The 26,253-nt window shown below is 37.6% G+C and overlaps 1 protein-coding gene across 4 annotated transcripts in view; it reads right to left on the bottom strand.

Annotated features, from left to right (window-relative positions):
* The window catches only part of COL9A1 (collagen type IX alpha 1 chain), a 100,915-nt gene that overhangs the window by 10,760 nt on the left and 63,902 nt on the right, over window positions 1–26,253 (bottom strand). For all 4 annotated transcript variants that reach the window (XM_008263089.4, XM_017345228.3, XM_070073908.1 and 1 more), the window contains 8 exons: window positions 21,475–21,528; window positions 20,818–20,889; window positions 19,923–19,958; window positions 19,236–19,280; window positions 17,547–17,579; window positions 7,333–7,479; window positions 7,102–7,156; window positions 5,201–5,389 (listed from right to left, as the gene is read on the bottom strand). In XM_008263089.4, coding sequence (XP_008261311.2) covers window positions 5,201–5,389; window positions 7,102–7,156; window positions 7,333–7,479; window positions 17,547–17,579; window positions 19,236–19,280; window positions 19,923–19,958; window positions 20,818–20,889; window positions 21,475–21,528 — 631 coding nt within the window. The remainder of the gene's footprint in view (window positions 1–5,200; window positions 5,390–7,101; window positions 7,157–7,332; window positions 7,480–17,546; window positions 17,580–19,235; window positions 19,281–19,922; window positions 19,959–20,817; window positions 20,890–21,474; window positions 21,529–26,253) is intronic.

Here is a 26,253-nt window from a genome sequence, read left to right as displayed (position 1 = left end):
ATCTTAAAAACATAGTAAGCCAGAATAGCCACCCAACAAAAAAAAAGAGAGAGAGAGAGAGAAAGAAAGAGAAGAAAAGCAGCATGAAAGGAATTAATCCCAAATATAACAGTTTAAGTGGCCTGGTACCAGTCCACAAACAGGATAGAAAACCCCCCAAAACAAGTTTAAGTGGTATGGTACCAGTCCACAGACTCCTGAAACAGGATAGAAAACCCCCCAAAACAAGTTTCACTACATACAGAAATTTGGTTTATAATAAAGTAGCATCTTAAAATGGGAAATTGTTGAACAATTCAATACATGATGTTGGAAAAAGTGAGTAGTCAACTGCAAGAAAAAGAACTGTACCTCACACCATATTCCAGGATAAATTACAAATCATATACTTATATATGAAATATAAGAACTTCACATAGATATTATAACCAGAAATTTAAAAGGTTGGGAATTGATTCTAGGTTTTCATGTTCCAAAAGATTTATTTTTTTCCACTGTATCAGCAAAACTAGCTTACGTGAATTAAAGTATAATAACAAGAAATGATAAAAAGATCAATTTAAGAAAGAGAAGAAAACAAAGAATGATTTTATAGAACATCAGATTCAAGTTGGTCTTTCTATTAGGATTTAAGGATTAAAGAATATAGGGAAAATACATATTTATATATCCTTAAATAGCATTACTTGAAGGGATACATAAGAAACTAAAAACAGCAATTACCTAATGTGAAGGGTATAGGGAACTAAGCAGATGGGATACAGGGGTGGGAAAGAATGTCTTCATTAAATACCTCCTAGACATTTAAAATTTTTTGAACAATGTAAATTTACTACTACCAAAAATAAATTAATGAACTTTAAAAATTAAAAGTATGCTGTCAAAAGTATCACTATTGACTCATTATTTTTATGGACTCTACTTTGGATTGCGACCAAATGTATTTTCAGGATATTTAAAAGACAGTTGATTAAATTTGGGATTTAGCAGCCACAGAACAAACCTGCACTAATTATACTGACTCCTGCAGAGACCAAACCCGTGAAACTTGGCCCCATTAACAAAGTGCATTAATATCTTAGCTAACTTGGTCCTAAATGACTTCTTAGAGAAAGACATCATTCTACTATCCCATTGGTATAGTAGTATATTATTATTCCACTACACTATTAAAAGAGGTAATAGCATTTTACAACAGCTCTGTATATAAGCATTTGTCCAAAACATCTATATGAGCCTCACTTCTATACTGAGTCAAGTTTATTATAATTTAATAGCCATGTGCACAAAAATGGAAAAATTATTTGTACACGCAATATGCACCTTAGTCAACAAAAATTTCTATGAAATGAATGTTTAAATAGACACCATTTTTTGATATTAACTGTGAATGTTTAAGATGAATCAATACATTTCAAGATAATTGAAATTTATTTAAATACTTCCTAATGACATAGGTTGAATTCATATTCAAATTAGCTAGTTTCGGTTTTGTTGGCTGGGGCTTTGTTTTTAGTATATTCATCATCAGTGTGGCCTTACTATATCAGGATGTTGTGACAATTAGTGTTTTAAAAACTAACAGCTTAAGCATTCTTGTTAACTTAGCAATTTAAATGTCATATCACTGTAATTCTGAAGACTGGTGATGAGAAAAGAATCTCTAAGTGTGCTTTATTTTCTGAAGACAGGAGAAGCACACTATAAATTAAAATGTAGTTTTCTCACTGGTAGTGAAAGAAACTTATTTACACATGCTAGCACGATGCCACAGCATTAAAATGTTCACTGCAAGGAATAACACTGATGTCGCAGTTGTGATACTTTTGGTCAGCAATCACAGAAAAGCAAATTGTAGATGGGCACTGAAAGACAGAGCCACTCTGCGCAAATGGCTGCCCCACAGCAAACCGTGCCCGCAGGCTGGTTCTGTCCATCACCAGGGTTAATCACCTCCTCCCAACCCTGGTCATGTCTGCTTTTAAGATGTATCAAAACTGGCTCAGGTAATGAAAAATCCACCTTTTTAGCCCTTTCAGCTAAAAAAAAAAAAAATCCTTGCAAAATAAGGGATGAGGGAAAATACACAGTTTGAGGGAAAAAATCCGGTTTATTTTGAACAGAACAAAAATCCTCATGGCACTATAGATGCTTTTTATTGCATTTATTCACAAGCTATAATTGACAGTCTCCATGGGAGCAGACTAAAACTGAAAGAAATGTGAGTCACGGTTATAACATGCATTTTCTCAAGTCTTCATTTACATATTGACACATCTGTTTGACTCACACTAAAATATCTAAAAATACACAGCCTAACCCAAATGAATCTAAAATTAATCCAAATCACGAATATTTCTTAAAATATGACATAAAAAACTGATGTAATGCTTAACAAAAATGACAGAAGACCAGTCAGCTGTCTGTGATGTTTCTGCCTGAATATACAGAAAATAGACATGCAGCATGGACATTGGCGCTCCCATGTTTGTGTGATATAAAACAGGTCAATGAAAAATGAAGAATAATTAGATCTAATCTATGTGATTTGAGGTATATTTCTATAAGCTCCTATTGAAAAAAAACCCACTGTGTTTTTCAGTGTTTTTTTTTTTAGAATGAAAAGAGTGACTAAGACATAGCCTGAACTGCTAAAAACATTAATAATAAAACTTGGTTATTTATGTCACAATTTCTCTAGAAAAAGACTCTGAAAGTGACTTAAAAGCAAGCCTCATCCTCTCCCTTCTTTTCTAGAGATGGGAAGAAAGGAACATGCAATACTAAAATACATATCTTCAGTAAACTGGCTGAAAATTTAAGTTTCAAAATGGTGGAGTGTTAATTATCAGGGAAAATTTGAGCTACAGACACTTGGTTAGTAGGAAACTATATGATTTCCATTAAATACTACTGTTCATGTGTGTGACAGGACAAGAAAGGTCAAATCCAGTTACCCAGCATCACATATTCCTGAAGTGTGAAAGTACTGATTGATAAACACAATCTGAGTACCTCTCATAGCCTCCATCCCAAATCCTCAGATGTCAAACTAAGAGTAGATACTGATTTAGAGGAATCCAAGACAAGAAAGAGTTAGAGGAGGGAGGAGAGAAAAAAATCATTTAAAACAATTATATCACTTCAGATTATAGACTATCTAGAACAGGAGAAAATTAGAAGGAAATACCTCATATAATCAACAATTGTTTGGTGAATGAATTTAGAGCAAATTTCTGGGCTGCAAGAATAGAAATATACTTGTCTTCCTTTCAAAACGAGTTTCCTCCCCTCAAGTCAACACTGCTCGAGCTAAGTACAATTCAGCGTTGCTAAGAGCTTCCCAGAAAGCTTTCTGATCAACTCTATTTTGTGTCCATTGGTTCTCAGCACTGGCTTCACATTAAAATCATCTGGGGAACATCATTTGCTTCCAATACCCAGACCCATTAAGTCAGAATCTCTGGAATGGGACCACTACCCTAGTGATTCCAGTGTGCAGTCAAGGGCTGAGAAAGAGAGGGTGAAGCACTCTCCCAACATAGCAAGAAACAGACATTTTCATTTCTTAAAGTTAAGCTCTGCCCCAAATGCAAGGACTTCCTTGCACCCAAAGAAATAGAGCTGCGATTTTTGTAGCCCCTACAAGGTACTTCTTTTCAGTAGGAAAATGGGCAACTGCATTATTACACCAATACAGCAGCAGCGTTCAGGATCACCAGGAGGGCTTGTTAAACCGGAGTGCTTGACCCCACTTGCAGAGTTTGAATCAGTGGGTCTGGAGCACGTGGAGGATTCACACTCAGCTCTAGGTCCCTGGAGATGCTGATATTCCAGGCACTTCTCTTTCATTACCACTCCTCTACGTGAACCTCAGTAAAGACTGAATCAACATCCACAGATCCACCCAAGTCAACAGTTATCCCAAACAGCAGAGTTTCTTAGAAATGGTCTCCAGAGCAAACTAGGCCTAACCATGGAGATAGCACCTACACCCAAGTCCCTCAACTAGTCACTAAAAGCAGGTCAAAGATGAATAAATCCATGATTTCTTCAGAAAAAACTACCAGTTCTCATTAAGAGGAACTCTACTTGATGCTCTCTAATTTGTCCAGCCTCTGAAAGCTTTGAAATTGGGCCAGCCTCACAAGAGGCTCCAATTAGAGCTCATTTTTTTTTTAACATGCAGCTCTGTAAATGCCAAAAAAAAAAAAAAAATCAAGTAATCAAATAAATTGTTCCAGCTGAGGGTAGTGTTAGCCAAGTGCATCAGCAATTCATTTGTAGATCCAAAAAGACAGCTTGCTCGCCCTCTGACCATTCACACCAAAACATTTATTCTTAATTGGAACACCATCGTATTACAGAAAAATCCCTCTCTTGTTTTTGGTGGCATATTTTTCTGAAGTTTCCTAAGAGCTGTCAGTAACTCATCACAATAGAGAAACTCCTCACATGATTTGATCATCTCTATAAACTAGTGAGGCCATACACATCCTGAGCTGCAATATTCCCCTCAACCAGCAAGCACCATCTGACACAAGCAGTCCTGCTGAATACCCACCTCACACTCACAGCCCTGCTTCTCTGCAAAATACTGGATGCCAGGGCCCCACTGGCTCTGCAGAAAAGTGGATAATACAACTCTCTCTCACATTTAACAAGGAATCAAGTTAGATTGTCCTTTAGAGTTGAAAACGTAAATCATCAGGACTAAATATGCAAAACCGCTTTTTAAAGGAAGTGCAAGGAAGCTCCAATTCAACATATATTTTTTTTCTTATTTGCTGCTTAAAATTTTGTTAAGTGTAGGTAGCAGATAAATACAACCTTAAGAATGGGTGACACATTAGAAAAGTTCTACAATGACTTTAAGTTCTAAAAAAAAAAAAAAAAAAAAAAAAAGTAGCTGAATGATCCTTTACCAGATCTTGTGAAGTTTATTTGAAGCCACAATTAAAGCTGAGAGCAAATAAGAAAGATCAGTACACTAGAAGTCGGGGGACCTTAATTCTAGCATTTGGTCTACTGTTCATGGTACAGCAGGATCAAGGGAATATCACATAATAGTTTTTGAATCTTTGTCCTCACTTCTTATCTCAATGGACATTTGTAATTGGTAAAACATGAACCCTTGAGCTCACACATGGATTACATACCCCAAAAAGGACAGCACATGTTGCTGGGCGCAATGACTTACCCTTAGGTCCCCTCAAACCAAGAGCACCAGGGGGGCCTTTAATGCCTGGGAGGCCACGAATTCCCATCTGGCCGGGGAAACCATTCTCTCCAGGAGGACCAGGGGGGCCAGGGGGGCCAGGTCTTCCAGGGAGGCCCGAGGCACCTGAGTCCGGACGTTTGAGACTAGCAGCCATCTCAGCAAAATGTTCTAAAAGGCAATAAAGGAAACAACCCAGCAAAGTCAGAAACATGAAAGCGATCCCAATGAAGAGAGGTATTCCAAAGGCCATTTTCTCTAAATGAGTCATCAGGACTTCAAAACCGGGGGTGAGCAATGACTCCAGTTGGGTAACATTTCCATGGGCTTTCTATCAGGAAGCTTCACAGGTGCTGCTTCATTCAACTCTCCCTGGGTATATTTGGTCCTGCTCTTCCGGGTCAAAGAGCAGGAGGTGACAGGACCAAAAAATAAAAATAAAGTAAACTGCAGGGCTTTGGGCGGAGGGATATTCTGGAAGGATGCGTATGTTGCGGGATTCGTGGCTGGGTATCTGAAAACCCAGGATGGGAAGAGAAATTGGTTTCTGAACATGAGCAGAAGTGGATGTGCACAAGCTCTTTAAAAGCCAAGGACATTGTCCAGAATTTGTACTCGGATGCCATTTGAGACTTAGTCTCAAAGCTAAAAGGTTTTTTAGTTTGAAGATATTGCATAAACTGAAATATCCGGGGGGATTCGTGGCTTCTTCTAAATTCTCCCTCTCCAATTTCATGCTTGGAATAAACAACCAACATTTAAAAATAACTCATTTCCTGGGAATGGTCACAGTCTTAAAAATTAATAACCATGTAGACATTTTCAGGAACCAGTGAATTGAATGAGAACCACCCACTGAAGCCATAGAATACAAAAAAAATTTCCTCATTAAAATATTCTAGGGAAATATCCTATTGCATTTTTTAAAGCTTTGGAGTTTGAAAGCAAATATTAATTGGAAATAAATTTCCAGCTGACATTTTAAAACTGTTTAAATGTAAGTATTCTAAATTTGCTTTACTTAAGGAAGTTAGGATAAAAATCATAATTTTCTAGCTATGCATTATTTATAACTGAAATACACTTTCAGATAAAAATGCTAGAAATGAAGAGAGTGACAATGATTTTCAAAAAAAGAAGTGATAACTTCATTCCAGCCTGACTCTGGAAAACCGTACATCTCCATCAGACAAACTAGACTGCCTGGTGAACACATGAGAGAGAAGCATGTCATCGTGGCAGGACTGGTTACAACACAGTAAGAACATTATGTGAGAAGGTCTCAATGTTAAGTGATCTTGTCAGCTTTAGAGTGTTGGCACCCATCTTCATTTTCTGTGAGGTTTCAAAACTAGACCGATTCTGAAAAAATTAACAATTGCCATAGCTATAGATGAATTTAGATGAAGGTTAACAAACATTAAAAATATTTCACCATTTTGGCACAATGCTATAGTTGAGTTTTTACATAAGTGGAACATGCGTGGAGGTAGTCTGTGCTGCTTACAGGCACAGAGCCTGTCATTGCTTCTCCCGTCATCTGAAGAGAGCTGAGGCAGTGCTTAGGGAGAAGGAGGGGAAAGTGTGTGTTCCAAAGGAAAAACTCTGTGTGTCTATTCCTATGTGTCTGTGCTTTCTTACAAATTAACCCCCTCAGCAAAAGAAGAAAAAGCATGCTAGCAAACAAAGGTGTTAATTTACTTTTAGGCTACAAGCTACGGTGAATGGTATCCATGGATAAGACAGTTGGCATTAATATTATGCAAAATCTCCCACGTTTAAAGCGTTCATAGAGTCAGTTATTCACCCTTGCAAACCTAAAGAATAAAACCTCAAGAAGAAAGTTTATGGTGGAAAAAGTCGAACCACTGTGATTTGTTTACCTTGTATGACTCTCATGCAAACCTGCTTAATGTGCTGGTCTGTCGGTGCTCTACCCTGGGACAGGCAGAAAAAAACAAAAAGGCAGTTTATACCCAGAACCATAAAGAGAGCACTGTTAAATTCCAAACTGATAGACTCCGCAAGCAGCCATGTGGCTGGATTTTACCACAGAACTCGCTGCTGTGGGTTGGAGCCTCCAATGGGGAAGCATGGGAACACACACCACTCACCGGAGGGCCCTGGATGCCAGGCAGGCCTGTGGCACCCTGTTCTCCTTGCACACCTCGGGGTCCAGGTGGTCCTCTGGGCCCCTCAACTCCAGGAAGCCCCCGACTTCCTTCAGGCCCTCTCAAGCCTGGCTCCCCAGGATTACCCACCTGAAAGAAAGTAGCACACACTAAAACCCGGGCTAAATACAAATAATAAGCCTATTTATTATTAACGCAAACAGGTGAAATTTGGGGTTTTCTACGCTGTCTCCTGAGAGGCGTTCATTCAGAGGTTACAAATACTTTACATTTACTTGTACTGCAAGATGAGGATTCAAAATGCCACACAACTCAACAGATTCTTAGATTTCTTGTTCAAGCAGATTCAAAAAAAATTTTTTTGGTACAGTTGTTATTTTAAAATGTTCATGAGACTAACATGTTTTAAAAAAAATACTCTCCATACCTTAAGTTACTTCCCAAGAAGAGCAAGTTTGCTTATAATAAGGCTTCCTAACAGTTGCTGGCCACAGCACAGCCACTGAGTTCTTATAAGATGTTACTTTGTATAGCACCAATAAAGCAAGCATAAAATAAAGATATTTCCAAGAAAAAGTTACTTAGCCTTTATAACTTTATAGAGAATTTGAAGACAGTACATGTATCCAGGAATTACGAAATAGTAGCAAAAACTAAATTGATGCATTCAAAATACCACATTTAAGATGCTGTATTTAAAATACTGGACCAGGCTGGCGCCGCAGCTCAATAGGCTAATCCTCCGCCGCGGCGCCGGTAGCCCAGGTTCTAGTCCCAGTGGGGGCGCCAGATTCTGTCCCAGTTGTTCCTCTTCTAGTCCAGCTCTCTGCTGTGGCCCAGGAGGGAGTGCAGTGGAAGATGGCCCAAGTCCTTGACCCTGCACCCCATTGGGAGACCAGGAGAAGCACCTGGCTCCTGGCTTTGGATCAGCACAGTGCGCCGGCTGCAGCACACCAGCCGCAGTGGCCATTGCGGAGCGAACCAACAGAAAAGGAGGACCTTTCTCTGTCTCTCTTACTGTCCACTCTGCCTGTCAAAATATATATATATATATATTGGACCAGGGACCAGCACTGTGGCATAAAAAGGTTAACCCTTTACCTCCAGTGTTGGCATCCCATATAGGCTCTGATTTGAGTTATGGCTGCTCCACTTGCAATCCAGCTCCCTGCTAATGTGCCTGGGAAGCAGCAGAGGATGGCCCAAGTTTTTGGACCCCTGCACCCACAAGGGAGACCTGGGTGAAGCTCCTGGCTTCAGCCTTGGCCCAGCCCCCTCAGTTGTTGCCATTTGAGGAGTAAACTAGTGGATGGAAGATCTATTTCTTTCTCCCACCCCCTGTCCCTCCCCCCTCTCTCTGCCTTTAAAATAAATAAATCTTTAAAAATAAAAAGAAATTGAAAAACTGGACAAGCAAAGTATGTTAACAATTCAGGTGAGTGTTAAGTCTGAGAGTCCTGAATCCACTCGGGTCTGAAACATCTCTTCCACTGTTTCCTAGCATCAGGAAAACAAAAACACAGAGGTACCATGCACCTGCAGAGCCTCGCTGTTCTCACAATTTGTCCCAACTGCAACTTGGGGAAACATCCTGTGCCTCCCAGTCCCTGTCATTGCCCCAGCTATGAGTCAGGCAGCCCCGGACACTCCCTGTTTCAGGGACACCCTGTCTCATGATGTTATCTGGTACCCTTTGCAGCGGCTCCAGCCGGCATCTCACATCCCTTTGTGGCCGCTCCAGCTCACCTCCCACCTATCTTCCTCCTCCCTTGACACAAATTCTCTATAAAGCTCTAGCCCTACACTTGAGCCTCGAGCTCCTCTCCCTCTGAGGCTGCTCCTGGCAGTTCTTCACCCTAATAAAACTTTGTTTGCTCAGCATGGCCTAGGTTGTCGTTCTCAGTTGTGATAAAAAACCCTAACTTTAAGGAACTTAAAAATCTAAATATTACAGAAGTTAAAAATAGATTATTCGTTTCCTTAGAACAAAAGCATATACAAATTAATTTTTTGGGAGGGGGTATGAGGGAAGACTAATAAAATCAAAAGAATCCTCACCTACAATAATTACTTTTAAAAGAATCAAAATCGGGGCTGGCGTTGTAGCGTAGAGGGTAAAGCCCCTGCCTGCAGTGCCAGCATCCCATATGGGCGCTGCTTCGAGTCCCAGCTGCTCCACTTCCGATTCAGCACTTTGCTATGGCCTGGGAAAGCAGTAGAAGGTGGCCCAAGTCCTTGGACCTCTGCACCCACGTGACAGACCCAGGAGACCCTGGCTCCGGATCAGCACAGCTCCAGCCGTTGGGGCCAATTGGGAGTAAACCAGTGGATGGAAGACCTCTCTATCTGCCTCTCCTTCTCTGTGTAACTCTGACTTTCAAATAAATAAATAACTTTTAAAAAAGAGTCAAAATTAATTCACTTTTTGTTAAGTTACAGTTTTGTTAAATCCCTTTGGTAGAATTTGTGGCAGAGAAGTTATAATGTACTGTTTCTTAGAATAAGAATGAGAAAAATAAAAGAACAGGAGGCCGCAAGAGAATGCAAGTGTTCAAGATATGAATGTTCATAAAGCAACTTGATCCTGCTTCTGTTTTACAGACAACATTTATCTTGAAAGAGCTGACTCTTTCTTTCCAAATGTCTTGAACTGAAGGGAAGAACGCAATGAAGAAATGCTTCTGACTCAAAGCTCAGCAACTATACCTTTTTTCAATCTCTCTTCATTCAAAAAAATTTATATTCATTAAGTCAACTTGCCAACATTGCTTCTATCAAGAAATTATGGCTTAAAAGACTTCCTGAAAGACAGTATTGGCAAGAAGAGCTATATGCAATGAAAGGCTGCAGAACTGTCAGTTACACAGTGTAAAAGCATAACATATAAGACTTCCCAGAATGGAAACCAAATATCAAGTTAAGAAAAGCACTAAAGACTACACTTGAGGGTATTATCTTTCTGGCAATGAGTGAAATACTGCTAGATGAAGAGATCAAAAACCAATATGCCTGGATGTCCTAAGAGCCTGGAATCTTTGGGGAAGAATCCCTCTGTTGAGGAGTAACACGCAGATGTAGAAATCAGGGTACAGACATCTACTTGACAAGCTTACTTGGCCCATTGGTTTCAGTGTAACTAAAGAACTTTGTGTTAGTAAGGACTTCCTCTGAAATTGGCAGAGTACACTTCAATTTTGTATTACCTTGGCAGTGTCAGCTAAGAAAGAGGTAAGCAATAAGATGAGGAAGCAAAGATTCATTTCTAATATTATATCCAAATTTGAATGCAATTAACTTACTTTGATAGCTGCACTGCTTATTCATTTCTTTTATGGTTTGAATTCATTCCATTGAGTATTATTAATAGTGAAGTAGGATTTTTTATTAACAAACTCTACCAAGGTTTATAGTTTACATTTTGCTCAATCATAAACCATTCCTATCAAAGATGCATAAAATGTCACTTGAAACTTAACCTATGGTGTTTGGAGACAGGTAAGTTAACACAATGTAATAATATCCACAAGCCCTAGGCTGAGCCCTGTAACAAGTCTGAGTGGGTCCTCCTGGAGAAAGTTGGGCTGAGGGGCGGTATAAATGCTTAAGTACAGATTCAATGAATGGCCAAATAAATATGCCTGGCATTCATCCCCATCTCCACAATCTACCAAAATAAAAACAACAAGTAAATAATTACAGTTCAGGATAAGTGCTAGAACTCATCAAGGGAGATCTGGGAATTTCACGGGACACAGATACCTGGGACAGCAGGATTAAAGAGAGGAGCAAAGTGCATCAGCAATCAGGACGTCAGCCCCAAGGCGTGGGGAATTCCCCCTTGCAAGGGCCAGGGTAAAGATGAATGATAAAAAATATAGTTGAAATCTTCATCAACAGACTAGATCAAGCAAAGAAAATAGTGTGTACACTTGAAAATAGATCTTTTGAAATATCCCAGTGAGAGCAAAAATCATGAAGACAGTTTCTGAAACCTGTGAGACATCAGCAAATGAACAAACATTCAAATTTGAGGAATTCCTGTGGAAAAAGAGGAACAGAAGCATAGAGAATATATTCAGTGAAATAATACTGGAGAACATCCAAGCTGGAGAGAGATATGGACATACAACTTCAGGAGGCCCCTAAAGCCCCAAACTGAAAGTAAAAGGATAGGAAAATATCCTATGAAAACAAACTCAAAAAAATGATAAGAAATAGCTATATTTAATAGCAAACAAAACAGAATGGAAGACAAAAACTAAAAAGAGAAAAATAAGGTCACTATACAACAATCAAGGATCAGGTCAACAAGATGACCTGATATGGGCATATTAATCACTAGGTTAAAAGTCTATTCCCTATAAAACAACTATAAATGTACGTGCTTCTAATTCTGGAGCATCCAATTTAATAAAGCATACATCATTAGATCTAAATGGAGAAATAATCACCAAAACATTAATTGTATAGGACTTCAAAAATCCACTTTCATCAATAGATGGATCATCTAGACCAAAAAAACACAGAAACATCTGGGTTAAACTACAGTATATACCAAATGGAACTAACAAACATTTACAGAGCTCTCCATCCAACGTCCACAGAAAATTCATTCTTTTCATAATTGCATGGAACACTCTCTAAAATAGACTATATATCAGACCATAAAGCAAGCCTCAATGTATTTTAAAAGATAAAAATCATGTCAGGTATCATTTCTAGCCACATAGAATAAACTAGAAATCAACAACAAGTCATTTTAGAAATTATACAAATAAATTCATACTGAGCATACTTCTGAATGGACAATGGGTCATTGAAGAAACCAAAACGGAAATTTAAAAACTCCTTGAAACTAAAGAAAATAAAAACACAACATTCTGAAACTTATAAGATACCACAAAATCAATATTAAGAAGGAAGTTTACAGAAATAAGCAACTAAATAAAAAAATTGGAAGATATCAAATAGGCACGCTAATTATGCATCTCAAGGACCTACCAAAAAAGAACAAGCCAAAGTCTAAACTAAGACAATGAAATAAGTAATAGAGATTAGAATAAAGATAAGTGAAATACAAATTTTAAAAATAATACCAAAGAATAATGAAATGAAGAATTGATTTTTTGAAAAGATAAAATCAAAAAACCCCAAGCTACACTAAGAAAAAGACTTACAAAAATCAGAGATTAAAAGAAACCTTTATAATTGATGCCATAGAAATACAAAACAGCATTAGGGAAGGTTATGAGCAACTCTGCTTCAGCAAGTTGAAAACCTAGAAGGAATGGATAAACCCCTGGATACATTATAAATTATCCAAAAAAAATGAACCCTAAATACTAGATTGAAAACTTGAACACACCAATAAGGAGTAATGAGGTTGAATCAGTAATGAAAAGTTTCTTGATCAAGAAAAGCCTAGGACCACACAGTTTCATTGATGAATTCTAACAAATCTAACTTTTTTTTTAATTTTAACTTTTTCTTTAATTAAAGTGGCAGAGACAGAGACAAAGAGTTCCCATCCACTATTTCATTTCTCTAAAGCACACAATGGCTAATGCTGTGTCAGAGCCAAATCCATGATCCAGGGACACAATCCAGGTGTCCCACATGGGTTGAAGGAATCAAACTACTTGGGCCATCATTGCTACCTCTGAGGTTTTGCAATAGCCAACGGGGGTCATGAGTCAGAACTGGAAATGATCCCAGGTACTCTGACATCTGATATGGGCATATTAATCACTAGGTTAAAAGCTTATTTCCTACAAAATTTTTTTAAATAAAACTAACACCAATTCTTCTCAAACTCTTCCAAAAAACTGAAATGGCCTTATATAAGGCCACCATGATCTTGAACTATTACCTTGTAGAATGCATTAACAGAATTACCTTATAGAATGACAAAGATACAACAATAAAAGAAGTATACAACATGGATGCAAAGATTCTCAACAAAATACTAGCAAATCAAATCCAACAACACATAAAAAATTATCCATCATGACCAATTCAGACTTATCCCTAGGATGCAAGATGGTTCAATGTATGCAAATCAATAAACATAATATGTTCCATCAATAGAATGGAGCATAAAAATCATCAGATCGTCTCAAAAATGTAGAAAAAAATTTAATGAAAGTCAACATTCATTCATGATTTAAAAAAATAAAAAAAACCTAGGTGTGCATGAGCATACCTCAACTAAAAATTAACAGTTTATCCAACAAATCCACAGTCAACATTCTATTGAAAGGGGAAAAAAACTGAAAGCATTTTTTTGAATATCTGGACCTAAGGAAGGATATTTACTCTTATCACTATTGTGCAATATAGCACTAGATGTTTTACTAGAGCCTTTAGGCAAGAAAAGGTATACAGATAGGAAAGAACCAAGTCAAAGTATCTCCACTTGTTATTATTGTGATTTTATACATAGAGAATGCTAAATACTCCACCAAGATTCTTCTGGAATTGATATATGAATTCAGTAAAGCTACAGTATAACAAAATCAACACACACAAAAAAAATCAATAACAATTTTATACAACAATAATGAATTTACTAAGAAATTAAAAGGACAATCCCATCCACAGAACTGACAAAAAATACCTTGGAATAAATTTAACTAAGGAGTAAAAGACCTCTACAATAAAAACTGTGAAATATTTATATAATAAAGACAAAAAAATGGAAAGATCTCTCATGTTAAATGATTGGAACAGTTGGTATTATTAAAATGTTCATTTCAATTCCCAACTTGACTCTCACTGGGATTAAACATGACAATAGGTCTGATCTGATTTCATCATCATTTAAAAAAAATCATCTATTATTTTTCACTTTATGTTTCTGTGTGGGAGCAAACTGTTGAAACCTTTACTTAATGTATGCTAAGCTGATCTTCTGTATATTAAGATAATCGAAAATGAATCTTGATGTGAATGGAAGGGGAGAGGGAGTGGGAAAGGGGAGGGTTGTGGGTGGGAGGGACGGTATGGGGGGGGAAGCCATTGTAATCCATAAGTCGTACTTTAGAAATTTACATTCATTAAATAAAAGTTAAAAAAAATAAAAAAATAAAAAAAATGTTCATACTACCCAAAGTAATTTTACAGATTAAACACAACGGCATTCTTCATAGAAGTAGGGGGGAAAATCTTAAAATTCACACAAAAACACAACAGATCCTGATTAATCAAAGCAATCTCAGACAAAAAGAACAAAGCTAGGAGCATCACAATTACTGATTTCAAGATATATACTACTGAGTTATTATAACTAAAAAAGGATGGTACCATCAGAAAAATAGCACACACACCAATGGAGCGAGCAGACATCTCAGTATTAGTCTATGCATATACAATTGGCTGATTCTTGACAGTGGTGCCAAAAATATACATTGGAGAAATAACAGCATCTTCCATAAATGGTACTGGAAACTGCATGAATATCCAGCCAAAGAATGAAATGACCCCTCCCTCTCACCCTATACAAAAACCAAAAGATGGATCAAAGACCTAAACTTAGACCTGAAACTTTCAAACTACCTAATAAAACAGGGAAAACATTTCAAGACATTGGTATAGCAACAATTTTTTATAAGACCTCAAAAGCACAGGCAATAGAAGCAAAACTAGGTAAGCAGGATTATATCAAACTAAGAAATTTCAGAATAGAAAAGGAAACAGAGTGAAGAGACAACTGACACAATGGAAGAAAATATCTTCAAACTATTTATCTGACAAAGGATTAATATCCAGAATATATAAGAAACTCAAAAAGAGAAACAAAAAATAATTCAGTTAAGCAATGGGCAAAGAATCTGAATGGATATTTCCTAAAAGAAGAAATACAAATGACAAAAAAATATTGCTATCACTAGCCATCAGGGAAACGCAAATCAAAACACAGTGGATTCTCATCTCCAGTTAGAAGGGCTATTATTAAAAAGATTAAAGAAAAGTAACAAATGCTACAAAGGATGTGGGAAAATGGTAACCCTCCTATAATGTTGGTGGGAATGCAAATAAGTGCAGCCATTATGGAGATGAGTATGAAGTTCCTCAAAAAACTAATAGGTCTTTTGTATGATTCACCTACCCTACTTTTGAGCATATATTAAAAGAAATGAAATCAGCCTATGAGATACTTGCATGTCCATTGCAGAACTCATTATAATAGCCAAGATAGGGAATCAACCTAGGTATCCATCAATGGATGAATGGATAAAGAGAATGTGAGATAGTAATTGTGTGTGTGTGTATGTGTATGTGTATATATGCACATGTGTGTATATATAACGTATTTGTGTATAATCTATGTGTGTATACACACACACATAGAAGATTGTTCTGCCATAAAAAGTATGAACCCCTGCCATTTGCAGCAAAATGGATGGAATTAGAGGTCATTATGTAAAGTGAAATAAGTCAGACCTGGAAAGAAGACTACCATACATTCTCTTCATAATGTGGAAGTTTTAAAAAAAAGTACATTTAAACTTAGAACACTGAGTATGAGAAGCTGGGAAGGGATGAGTGGAGGAAGACTCCGGGAGCTTGATAATAGGTACCAAAACACAGTCAAAACTAGCAAGGCTAGTGTTCTGCAGCATAGAAGGGTGTGTATAGTTCACAATAATATATTATATTCTGGATAAATAACTGGAAGAGAGGAGCTGGTAGGCTCCAAACAATAAGAAAAGATAAGGAGAGACCAATGCTGTGGCACAGTAGGTTAATCCTCCACCTGCGGCAGCTAGCATCACATATAAGCACTGGTTCTAGTCCTGGTTGTTCCTCTTCCAATCCGGCTCTCTTCAATGGCCTGGGAAAGCAGAAGATGGCCCAAGCGCTTGGGCCCCTGCACCCATGTAGAAGACCCGAAATAAGTTCCTGGCTTTCGGATCAGCCCATCTCCAGTCATTACGGCCATTTGGGGAGTGAACCAGCAGATAAAAGACCTTTCTCTCTGTCTCTCTGCTTTGTCTATAACTCTACCTCTCAAATAAGTAAAATCTTTTTTTAAAAAAGATAAGGAATTAGCAAGGCTAGATGCCTGGTTTGATTGGTTACACACTGTTTATGTATTGAAATATTGCTCTGTGCACCATAAAATGTATAGGTACTATATAATATTCAAAAAGTTGAATAAGTTTTTTTTTTAATCAGTGCTTAAGTAGAAGGTCACTATCCTAAGGAAAGAGGAAGAGTGTTACACACTAGGAAACTAAAGGGCACAGGATGTAAGAACTGGAAATGGGTGCAGTTCCAGAACATAGGAGATGAGACTGGGAAACAAAGCACATTTCCCTAAAGCCTCTGGAAACCTTTCTGAGAATCTGAATTTGTTCTATACCAAATTATTCTTGAGGGGTTTTAAGCAGAGGAGGGATACTAGAGCATTCTAATTTTACTTATTACATGGTCACCATGAGGATAGATATCTGGCAGAGACTAAGGAGTGGGAGAGGTTCTAGAAATAGAAGTTGGAAAGCAACTGAAAACTGGTGGTTGTGGCATTTGAGATTGAGGTCTGAGTGCCATCTTTTCTCCTTAGGCTTTGAGTTTCTAATTGTATTTGATACACATTCCCTTCTAAGTACCAAATCATCTCAGGTATCCTATTAATTGGTTCTATAATCTTAAATACATCTAATCTCTAAGGCTATCATTTTAGTTTCTGTAAAAGATAAAATTGAACAAGATGAACACTTTCTAGTTCTAATAGTTCTCTACCACATTTTTTACCCATTATGACTCCATTACTTCCCCTACTGGGACACACAAGATATTAGGGAGATTACTGACATATTTTGCAAGGGTATAACTGCCAACAAAATTCAATTACATTCACTTCATCACGAAACACAAATCAGTTAACTAAAAAAAAATGACCCATTTGGGGACAAAATTAGAGAATTATCATGTAATACTCATTGGGCCATTTTTAATATGAAATAAAAACTTCCTTTGGAGTGGTTAGTTCAAAAGGTAAATCTATTTACACAGGTTTGTTTCCTATTGTATTAATCCATTACCTAAGGGATAAATTTAGACATTTATTTCCTTAAAGGCAGGTCTTTTAAGAATTGACTTTTATAGGATGATTTCATAAAGCAAAGCATGACATTTTCCACAGCATTATTGATATTTTAAACTTGTATAGCATTAGTGTTGATTATACTTACAGATCCCTTCGGGCCAGGTAATCCTATATCTCCCTAGATCAATAAAACAAAATTATATTAGAACAATGTATTCACATTTGATAGTTTCTGAAAAACATTGAAAAGGTTGTTGTGCTGCTCAAATATTGAAAACTATGAACAAATTAACCCTGGCACTCCAAAAAAAAAAAAAAAAGAAAGAAAATAGTGGACTCAAAATGTGGACTCTAGTCTCAGTTCTGCTCCTTTGCTCTGTGATCCTGTATGAGCTAAATACCTTCCCAGCCTTTGACGAACTTCTCTATTAAGCAACAGGATTGAATCAGAGCTCACCAAGGTTCTACCCAGGTCTCAAATGTTAGGCATTAAGAATTAAAATGCATAAAGCAAAAGCAATTCAAAAACATTCTGTCGTAAACAATAAATTATTTAAGCTCATCTATTAAAAGTTCACATTGGGGACCTGTGCTGTGGCATAGCGGGTAAAGCCACTGCCTGGAGTGCCGGCATCCCATATGGGCACCGGTTTGAGTCCCAGCTGCTCCACTTCCTATCCAGCTCTCTGCTATGGCCTGGAAAAGCAATAGAAGATGGTCCAAGTCCTTGGACCCCTGTACCCACGTGGGAGACCCAGAAGAAGCTCCTGGCTTCTCGCTTCAGATGGGCACAGCTCTGGCCATTGCGGCCATCTGAGTAGTGAACCAGCTGATGGAAGACCTCTCTCTCTACCTCTATGTAACTCTGCCTTTAAAATAAATCTTTCTTTAAAAAAAGTTCATGTTTATAACTGCAACAGTATTTTTAATTCATCTCAAAAAGTCTGTCAAACCAAATATAAATGCTTTTAGGCTTAAAAAATACTGAAAATCTCCCATTACTAATTCTGTATACAAATTCAGTTCAAGTGTTAATACATCAGTTAATCTCCACTCAAAAACAGAATGATGTAAACTATCCTCTTAGCCCATTAAATATGCAACTTTAATAGAAAATAAAATGGAATGACCCTCTTTTGAAATTACTTAATCGATAGGAAATGTTGCTTAATTCAGATGTTATATTTCTATTAACTCTAAATCCTGAGAATCTTTATAAAAAAAAGTTACCAGAATTTTTCCTGCACTAAAAGCTCCCTAAAGCTATTTGATTAGTAATTTATTACCTTGACCTCTAAGGACCAAAACACAAGTCTCCACAGTGGATGAGGTTATGTTAGTTTGTGTCGAAACCACAAGGATGAGCCAACAGCTCTCCCAGTAAAGAGAGCTTGTTCTTGCTTTCCTTGCCGTCCTAAAGACTTAGCAGTGGCATCCTCTGGAAACACAGGTCAGTTTTTTGAGGACTTCAGACTAGAGAGAATGTCCTCAGTCAGATGTGTAAGCCACAGCCAACTTCAGTAAAACTTTGATTTTATTTCCACGATAGGCATTGTTCATGGACTTTCTATAGTCCTAAAAGATCACCCAGAATGTCTAGATGTAAATCCACAAGAGAATTACTCATCTATAAAAAACACTTCAGGTTCCCATAAATTACAGCTAAGTTTTTCTTAATCTTGGCCATCATCTTTGGAATCTTTTGTTAGCTCATAGAAAGAACATCTTAGCCTTTAAGAAAGTAGTGAGGACAACAGTTTCAGGGGAAAAAATCTATATGTATTACTGCATCAAAATTACGAAGGTTTCAAAATTATGAAGGAAAATATCTTACAAGTTCACCCCTTTCTCCTGCTTCGCCTTCTTCACCCGAGGCACCCTGCAAATGAAAGATTATAGTTTTAAGTTTCTACCAATGGTTCAACTTTAACTAGTTCATATTGATAAAGTCCTAGGATCATGCAGAAATATGCTTTCAATGGCTTTCCCATCTACAGGTCTATGGCTAGTCCAACTCAGTGAGTAACCTGAGAAGCCAGAGGGTGTGGCTGAGTTTCAGCTAAAGGTAAGGATTAATGACCATACGTGATGATTTTAATAGTTAATCCTTGAAACAAGGCTCTTACAGTAGAGAAAGGAACTCAGGGAAAGGAATGCACCTAATTCATATGTACAATTTATGTGCTAAGCTCTGGGCCAAGAGAAACTTAAAATATTATGATGCGACTATGGAAGGCTCCATCAGACATGAGTAAACCAATTTAGTGAACCAAAGAGACAAGGCCACCCTTTTGGAAGGAAAGACTGTGCAATCCTAGTAAGAGAGCCATCATTAGTGCCAGCTTATTAAAACAGTAGATAAGGCCACAAACTAAACTCAGAGCTGGGTTTCACTCCTTATTAAACATGTTGAGAAAAACTGCTGACCTTCATCATTTTCATCATACCCTCTACCTGCCACTGCCCTGAAGTTTTGTGTATCAAATGCTGCATTTCACACTAATCAAATAATAGAACCTACCTGTTCGCCCTTTGGCCCAGCTTCACCAACTGCTCCCTGCAAAGAATAAAATACATTTTTCAGTATTTTGAGGTGTTTATAGAATTTCAAATGAATCAACCTCCCTTATTTTGCTGGTGGATGGTATAAATATGGATAATGTGATTAGAGAGAACTTCCCCACTCCTCCCCACCTAATATAACAAGAAGCAAGAAGATCTGAAGAAACTGATAGTTGTCAGAATTGCTGGTAATTTGGGGCATCCTCTGATTACAGCCATGAAAGACTTAGCATACAGGAATACAAATTTAGAATGAATAGAACACATGATTAAAACTAAAATGCTAGCCGGCGCCGTGGCTCACTAGGCTAATCCTCCGCCTTGCAGCGCCAGCACACCGGGTTCTAGTCCCGGTCGGGGCGCTGGATTCTGTCCCGGTTGCCCCTCTTCCAGGCCAGCTCTCTGCTGTGGCCAGGGAGTGCAGTGGAGGATGGCCCAAGTCCTTGGGCCCTGCACCCCATGGGAGACCAGGATAAGTACCTGGCTCCTGCCATCGGATCAGCGTGGTGCGCGCAGCCATTGGAGGATGAACCAACAGCAAAGGAAGACCTTTCTGTCTCTCTCTCTCTCACTGTCCACTCTGCCTGTCAAAAAGTAAAAAAAAAAAAAAAAAAAAAAAAATTAAAAAAAACTAAAAATCGAACTTATTTCAGTTTTTTCTATCTGATGAATTATTACATTAATAATTTTGATTCGTACTCTCAACTCTGAGTGATTTAAAATACCTTTCTTGATAGATTTCTATGATAAATTCTAGAAAAATTCTCCATTGGGTCAAAAGAAAGTTTGACTTCTTGACATAGTAGAAATCACCCTTCTAAAAAAAGAATTGTGTGGATTGCTGAAAAGCTTACCCTGTCACCTTTCATTCCAGGAAGTCCAGGAGGGCCAGGCAAGCCAGGGAGGCCGGGGCTGCCAACAGAACCCTGGAAAATAAACAAAGTCCCCAGAGTCACTGTCACAGCAGTACCGGAGACACACGAGCCAGACACAACCTTGCGTATACTGACTCATGTCTAAAATAAATGTGCTGTGGTTGGTTTAACTCTGCTCCTGGCGTTTGCCTCTTCTCCCACATTCTCAGAAGGGCCTGTGCCCTCCTGTTCTCCATCCCACCCTGAAGGCCCTACATCGCTGTGCACTCCTGCGCAACAGTGGGCTCTTTCAGCCAAGCTCCTGCAAGAGCACAGATGCTGCTCCTTCTGTGTAAACAAGACTGTGCAAGAAGTCAAAGGCAGCATTCACCATTCACCTGCGGACTTCCTCAATTCCAAGAACAACCAGAGGCCAAAATGCCTCTAGCAATATTTCCCTGTACTGCAAAACCCACATGGGTTAAATTTTACCTAGAAATAATTTGAAATTACACACCTATATTTTCACACATTCATACCACAGACATCCAGTACAGCTGATTAAGTGGCCTTCTGTAATTGGTTTTTTCTCCTTGCTCATTTGTAAGAATGTGTTTTGTAGAAAGCATACATCTGAGGAATGGAAGCATCACTTACCAATTTGCCTGGTATGCCTGGAGCTCCGACTGGTCCTACTTCTCCTCTACTGCCCTGTAAAAACCAAACATCATTGTCAACTGGATATTTTGCTAAAATTCACATGCTTAATTCCTATGTATATGCTTGAGCTTTCGCTAAGGTCTTCAAAGTATCTGTCCATCATATAAGGTACCTACAATATCTTTCATTGAACGTTCTAGTTGAGATTATAGACTTTTAAAATTAATATCTGATACATGTATAAGAAATAGCAATTAGTAACTTTAAGCATCTACATCAGATTCTAATTTATAGTGTGGGTATTTGTGTACATATTTTATCCTCTCACTTGGACTATATGTTCCTCAGGCATATCAATTTTGACTTTCTACACAGTGTCTAGAATAAGAAGTAAATGTTCAGGACACAAACTTTTAAAGCAACATCATGCAAATTATCTAAGACCTCAAAAGAGTGAGAAGAGAAATGTGGAAGATGGATGTCTGTCTTTAAATTACTATTGTAATCTCAAGACACAGACAGTAGACATTTACAAAGTAATTGAAATAAAAAATTCTTTGTTCTATTCATTCTTGCTCTAAATATGTCTTAAAAGACTAGACTTTGAAAAGTCAAGTCATAATGAGGATATACTAAAAGCAACATTGATTTTGTAAGTCAATTTCAATTTTTTTGAAACTAAGTATTCAAATTTTTATTTAAAATCTAAGTTTTCTGAAACTTTTGAGAAAAGAATTTACAGGAACTGTTCAGTTTATTTCCCCCAGGACTTCATACAATTTTACGTGTTCTGATAAAAGCTTATTTACAACATACATTCAACTAAGCTGAACCCAAGTTATTAAATAACGATATTAAAAGAGTCCCTTGAGTTGTTTTTCTTTAAAATAGCATAATTCTTTATTAATGCTTATTATTTATAAAAGCTTCTAATAAGATTATACTGTTCTGACTCATATTCTCTTCATTCATCTAAGTTGAAGAAGGTGTCAACATCTATAAACATTTTGAATTTTCAATTTCTCTAAAGGATTAAGAAATGTTTGCCAAATTGTAATTATAGCTCTAGCAGTAAGTGCTAATTTCATGATAATCATTTCATGTGATTTATAGATAATTTAAACTAAATGCTCTTAAATACATTTCAGCAATTTTTGTATTAACAACTTGTCTGATATGTAAGTTTGAAATACTGGTGCTGAGCCCTTAAAACAGCTTAGGAACCAGAGACAGTGCCCTGTGAGCATTGATGCTGTAAAGACGTAAGTCTAGATGAAAACCAATCACAGTGAGATCCCTCAATCCATCTATAAATAACAAGATTGGGTTTCAGCCCATTAATTTAGCTCAGAACTTCAAAGTTCAAGACAGGTTTCCTTCAGTATATATGCTCTAATGGCATTTTCAAGTAATTTCTCAACTGTATCATGATTGAGACCCTAAATATTATTTGGCTAATATGAGTTTAATCCACTAGTCATTGGTAGAAGAACAAATTAGTAATATCCAAAGGGGAAAGCTCAGTGCTTCACACAATTGTAAGTCTTCACTCCTAACTAAATTAGCATTATGCTCTCTCATCCAAAATAAAGATGATTAATGTACTTTCTTTCTCTTCCATAAACCAACAGGATAAAATAAAGGACTGTTATAATCTTTGATTTAATTTTGTAAGGATTAATTATCCCCTAAGCCAAAGACAAAAATTTTCTCTGCTAGAATCTTATTTTCTCTGCCTTTCATAAATTCTTATTATTTAGTTCATAGGTTCTTTCCCACCACTAGCAGGTCCTTGGTAATACATATGAATGGCTCAGAGCCACAGCATATACAGAGACTGCTCTGCTGAATTTGTGAACCCACTGGAGTCCAACACGTGTAGGACTGGGAGAAGAAGCAAAGAAATTATTGGCATTTACTCTTCTGTTACTGCACAAATAGCAATGTGATTCCTCATTTTTATTTCACTCCTCTCCTTTAAATCCTCAGCAGTTCTACTTGTAGCTATTTCTACTCTATGAAAACCAGTAATTTTTATCCTCACAACAGTCACCAAACAGTTACAAACAAGATATTGGGACAAGAGTTCTGGCAGCCATTCTTGGGATTTCTGTGTGTTCTAAAAACATGCATACACCTTCTCTAAATCCTGGAATTTCACCAAATAAACCAAGACTTACATGAGTAATCAAAATACAAATAATAATCTCTAAAAACATAAATACATTCTGCAGAGAGTCATTAGTCATGGCCTTAGTAACTGCAAGTATGCTCAATAAATGGTAAACTTACACTTCAGCAGCTATAGTGACAACCACATCCTTGAATGTGGGTCAGGGAGGCTGCTAGGGAAGCAGCTATTCTTCCCAGTGGGAAAGAAAAAAATCAATACTCATGTTGTCTTGAGTTAACAAGAGGACCAGAAGAAGCCAGAATAAAGGCAAAATCCCACCATCAAAAATGTGAGAACAGGGATGGGCATCTGGCATAGTGGTTAAGACTCCTGCATCCCATATCAGAGTACATGGTTCGAGACCTACCTCCAACTCCTGACTCCAGCTTTCTGCTAAGCTGACACTAGGAGGCAGCAGCAGATGACGGCTCAGGTAGTTGGGTCTTAGCCAGCCACAGGGAAACCTAGGTTGAGTTCTTGGCTATCAGTTTCATCCTGGCCCAGTCTTGACTGTTGGAATCATTTTGGCAGTGCACCAGTAACTAGGAGTCTCTCTCCCTCCCTGCTCCTACCACCCTTGTCTCTAATAAATCAACAATTTTTGTAAAGCACTTCATGAAGAGAAATAGAATTTTTGAAATATTAGACTATAATAAAAGGCTTTATGCTTTTCTTGGAGGCACTGGTCTGCCACACACATTTCCAACATGTTCAGACACATCTGCCAATTCATCCCCATGCAGCAAGCCAATCAAAGTTTTAAAAATGATGCAGTTTTTTGTTATACTGTTTGCTGAACTCTGTACTTAGTGTAGGATCAGTATTATCTATATAAAGTTAATAGAAAATAGATCTTAGTAAAAAGAATTGGAATAGGAGAGGAAAGAGAAAGAAGGGTCATGGTACAGGTGGGAGGGAGGGTAGGATGGGAAGAATCACTATGCTCCTCAATTTGTATTTATAAAATAAATGAAGTATATATACCTTAAAAGGTTTCTGGGGGGAAACCATAATGCAGAGCCTCTATCATGATCACCAACTATGGTTGGGTATAAGAATCCCTTTTCTTAGAAACAGGAGTATATACTGTGTGTCTTCCACCACCTCGTCTCCTCATTCACTATCTTTATTCAACCCCCTCTCTCCCTTTGGAGAAAGGCCCAGGAATCTCTTTGGGTTTCTGTCATATTTGTTTGTCTTTAGGAGCTTTGCTTAGACGCTGTTAAATGCTCACCACTCAAGTTCCACAAATACTAAATTTACAATGTGCTGAATGTCTTGTACCATCAGAATTTGGCAATCAACCTTCAAATGAAACACAGCTTGCAGACCTACAACTTGAGCTGCTGAGGCATGACAAAGACACAGAGCCCACATGTGGACACAGAGCCCCATTGTCAGGGATGAAGCTGCGTTTATCACGTACCAGCTGATAACTTTCAGGCAAGAAATCTAAACTCTCTGCGTCTAAGTTTTCTTATTGATAAAACAGAGATTAAAACAGGACAGACTTCATAGCAGTTTTGTGAAGACTGAATAAGTAATGACACGTAAATCTCATAGAACAGTGCCTGGCTCATAGTAAGCACTCCAGTAGTGTTAGTTTTTATTTTTAACTGAGGTAATTACTAAAGACGTCATTCAAAATTATTTGCTACAATTAAATGTCTAATTAAATGTTTGCCTTTTGAATCACCCATCTCTGTTTAAAAGCACAATTTGTGCTTTTTTTTTTAAAAAAAAAATTCCTATTTCTTATCTCTTCAATACATTGATCACCCAGTAGACACCTTTGTTACACATAAGTCCTGGGTACTGCTCTGTAAAAATCATCTCCATAAATATATACAATGTTTCCCTTTCAAAACAAAACTAAGTGACTTTTAAATGATCACAGAAAATAATTAAATTTGAGTAAATTAATTCTACCTTCCCAAAAAAATGGATTTTATTTCACTGTGCCCTAGCTTGCAATGGCTGTTGTATTTCTCCAATTACCCAAAATGTCAACTAGCAGCAGAATGAACCCTGTCTTCATAGCCTATCAATTTTAGAAGTAGGAAATTATAAGTAACTATACCTAGTCTGTACCATGTATTAAGTGCCTCTCTGTGGCAAGAGGAATGCTGATAACTCAAGAGATAAGTTATAACTTCTAAAAACCCACTTTCACATCAGCCTTGGATGATTCTAATAGTAACTCTATAATGATAACTTTTAGATTTGTCACAAAGGTAATTTTTAAATCCAGTTTTGCAACATTACATAGTTTGTGTTTCATTTCCTGTGTAGGTTTAAATATTCCTTCACATAGAGACACACAAGAAATACATGTAGGGGGCCAGCATTGTGGTGCAGAGGGTTAAGCTGTTGCTTGCAACACTGGAATACCATATAGAAGTGCTTGTTCAAGTCCTGGCTGTTCTGCTTCTGACATAGCTTCCTGCAAACGTGCCTGGGAAGGTAGTGGAAGATGGCCCCAGAACTTGGACCTCAAATGGGAGATCTGGATGGAGTTCCAGACTCCTGGCTTCAGCCTGCCCCAGCCCTAGCTGTTGTAGTCATTTGAGGAGGAAGCCAACAGATGGAAGTTCCCTTTCTGT

This window comes from Oryctolagus cuniculus, chromosome 5 (assembly GCF_964237555.1).
Source record: "Oryctolagus cuniculus chromosome 5, mOryCun1.1, whole genome shotgun sequence".
In the NCBI taxonomy this organism is placed as follows: Eukaryota; Metazoa; Chordata; class Mammalia; order Lagomorpha; family Leporidae; genus Oryctolagus; species Oryctolagus cuniculus.
The sequence above is the reverse complement of the archived record's forward strand: the minus strand, read 5'-3'. Positions and strand labels throughout refer to the sequence as shown.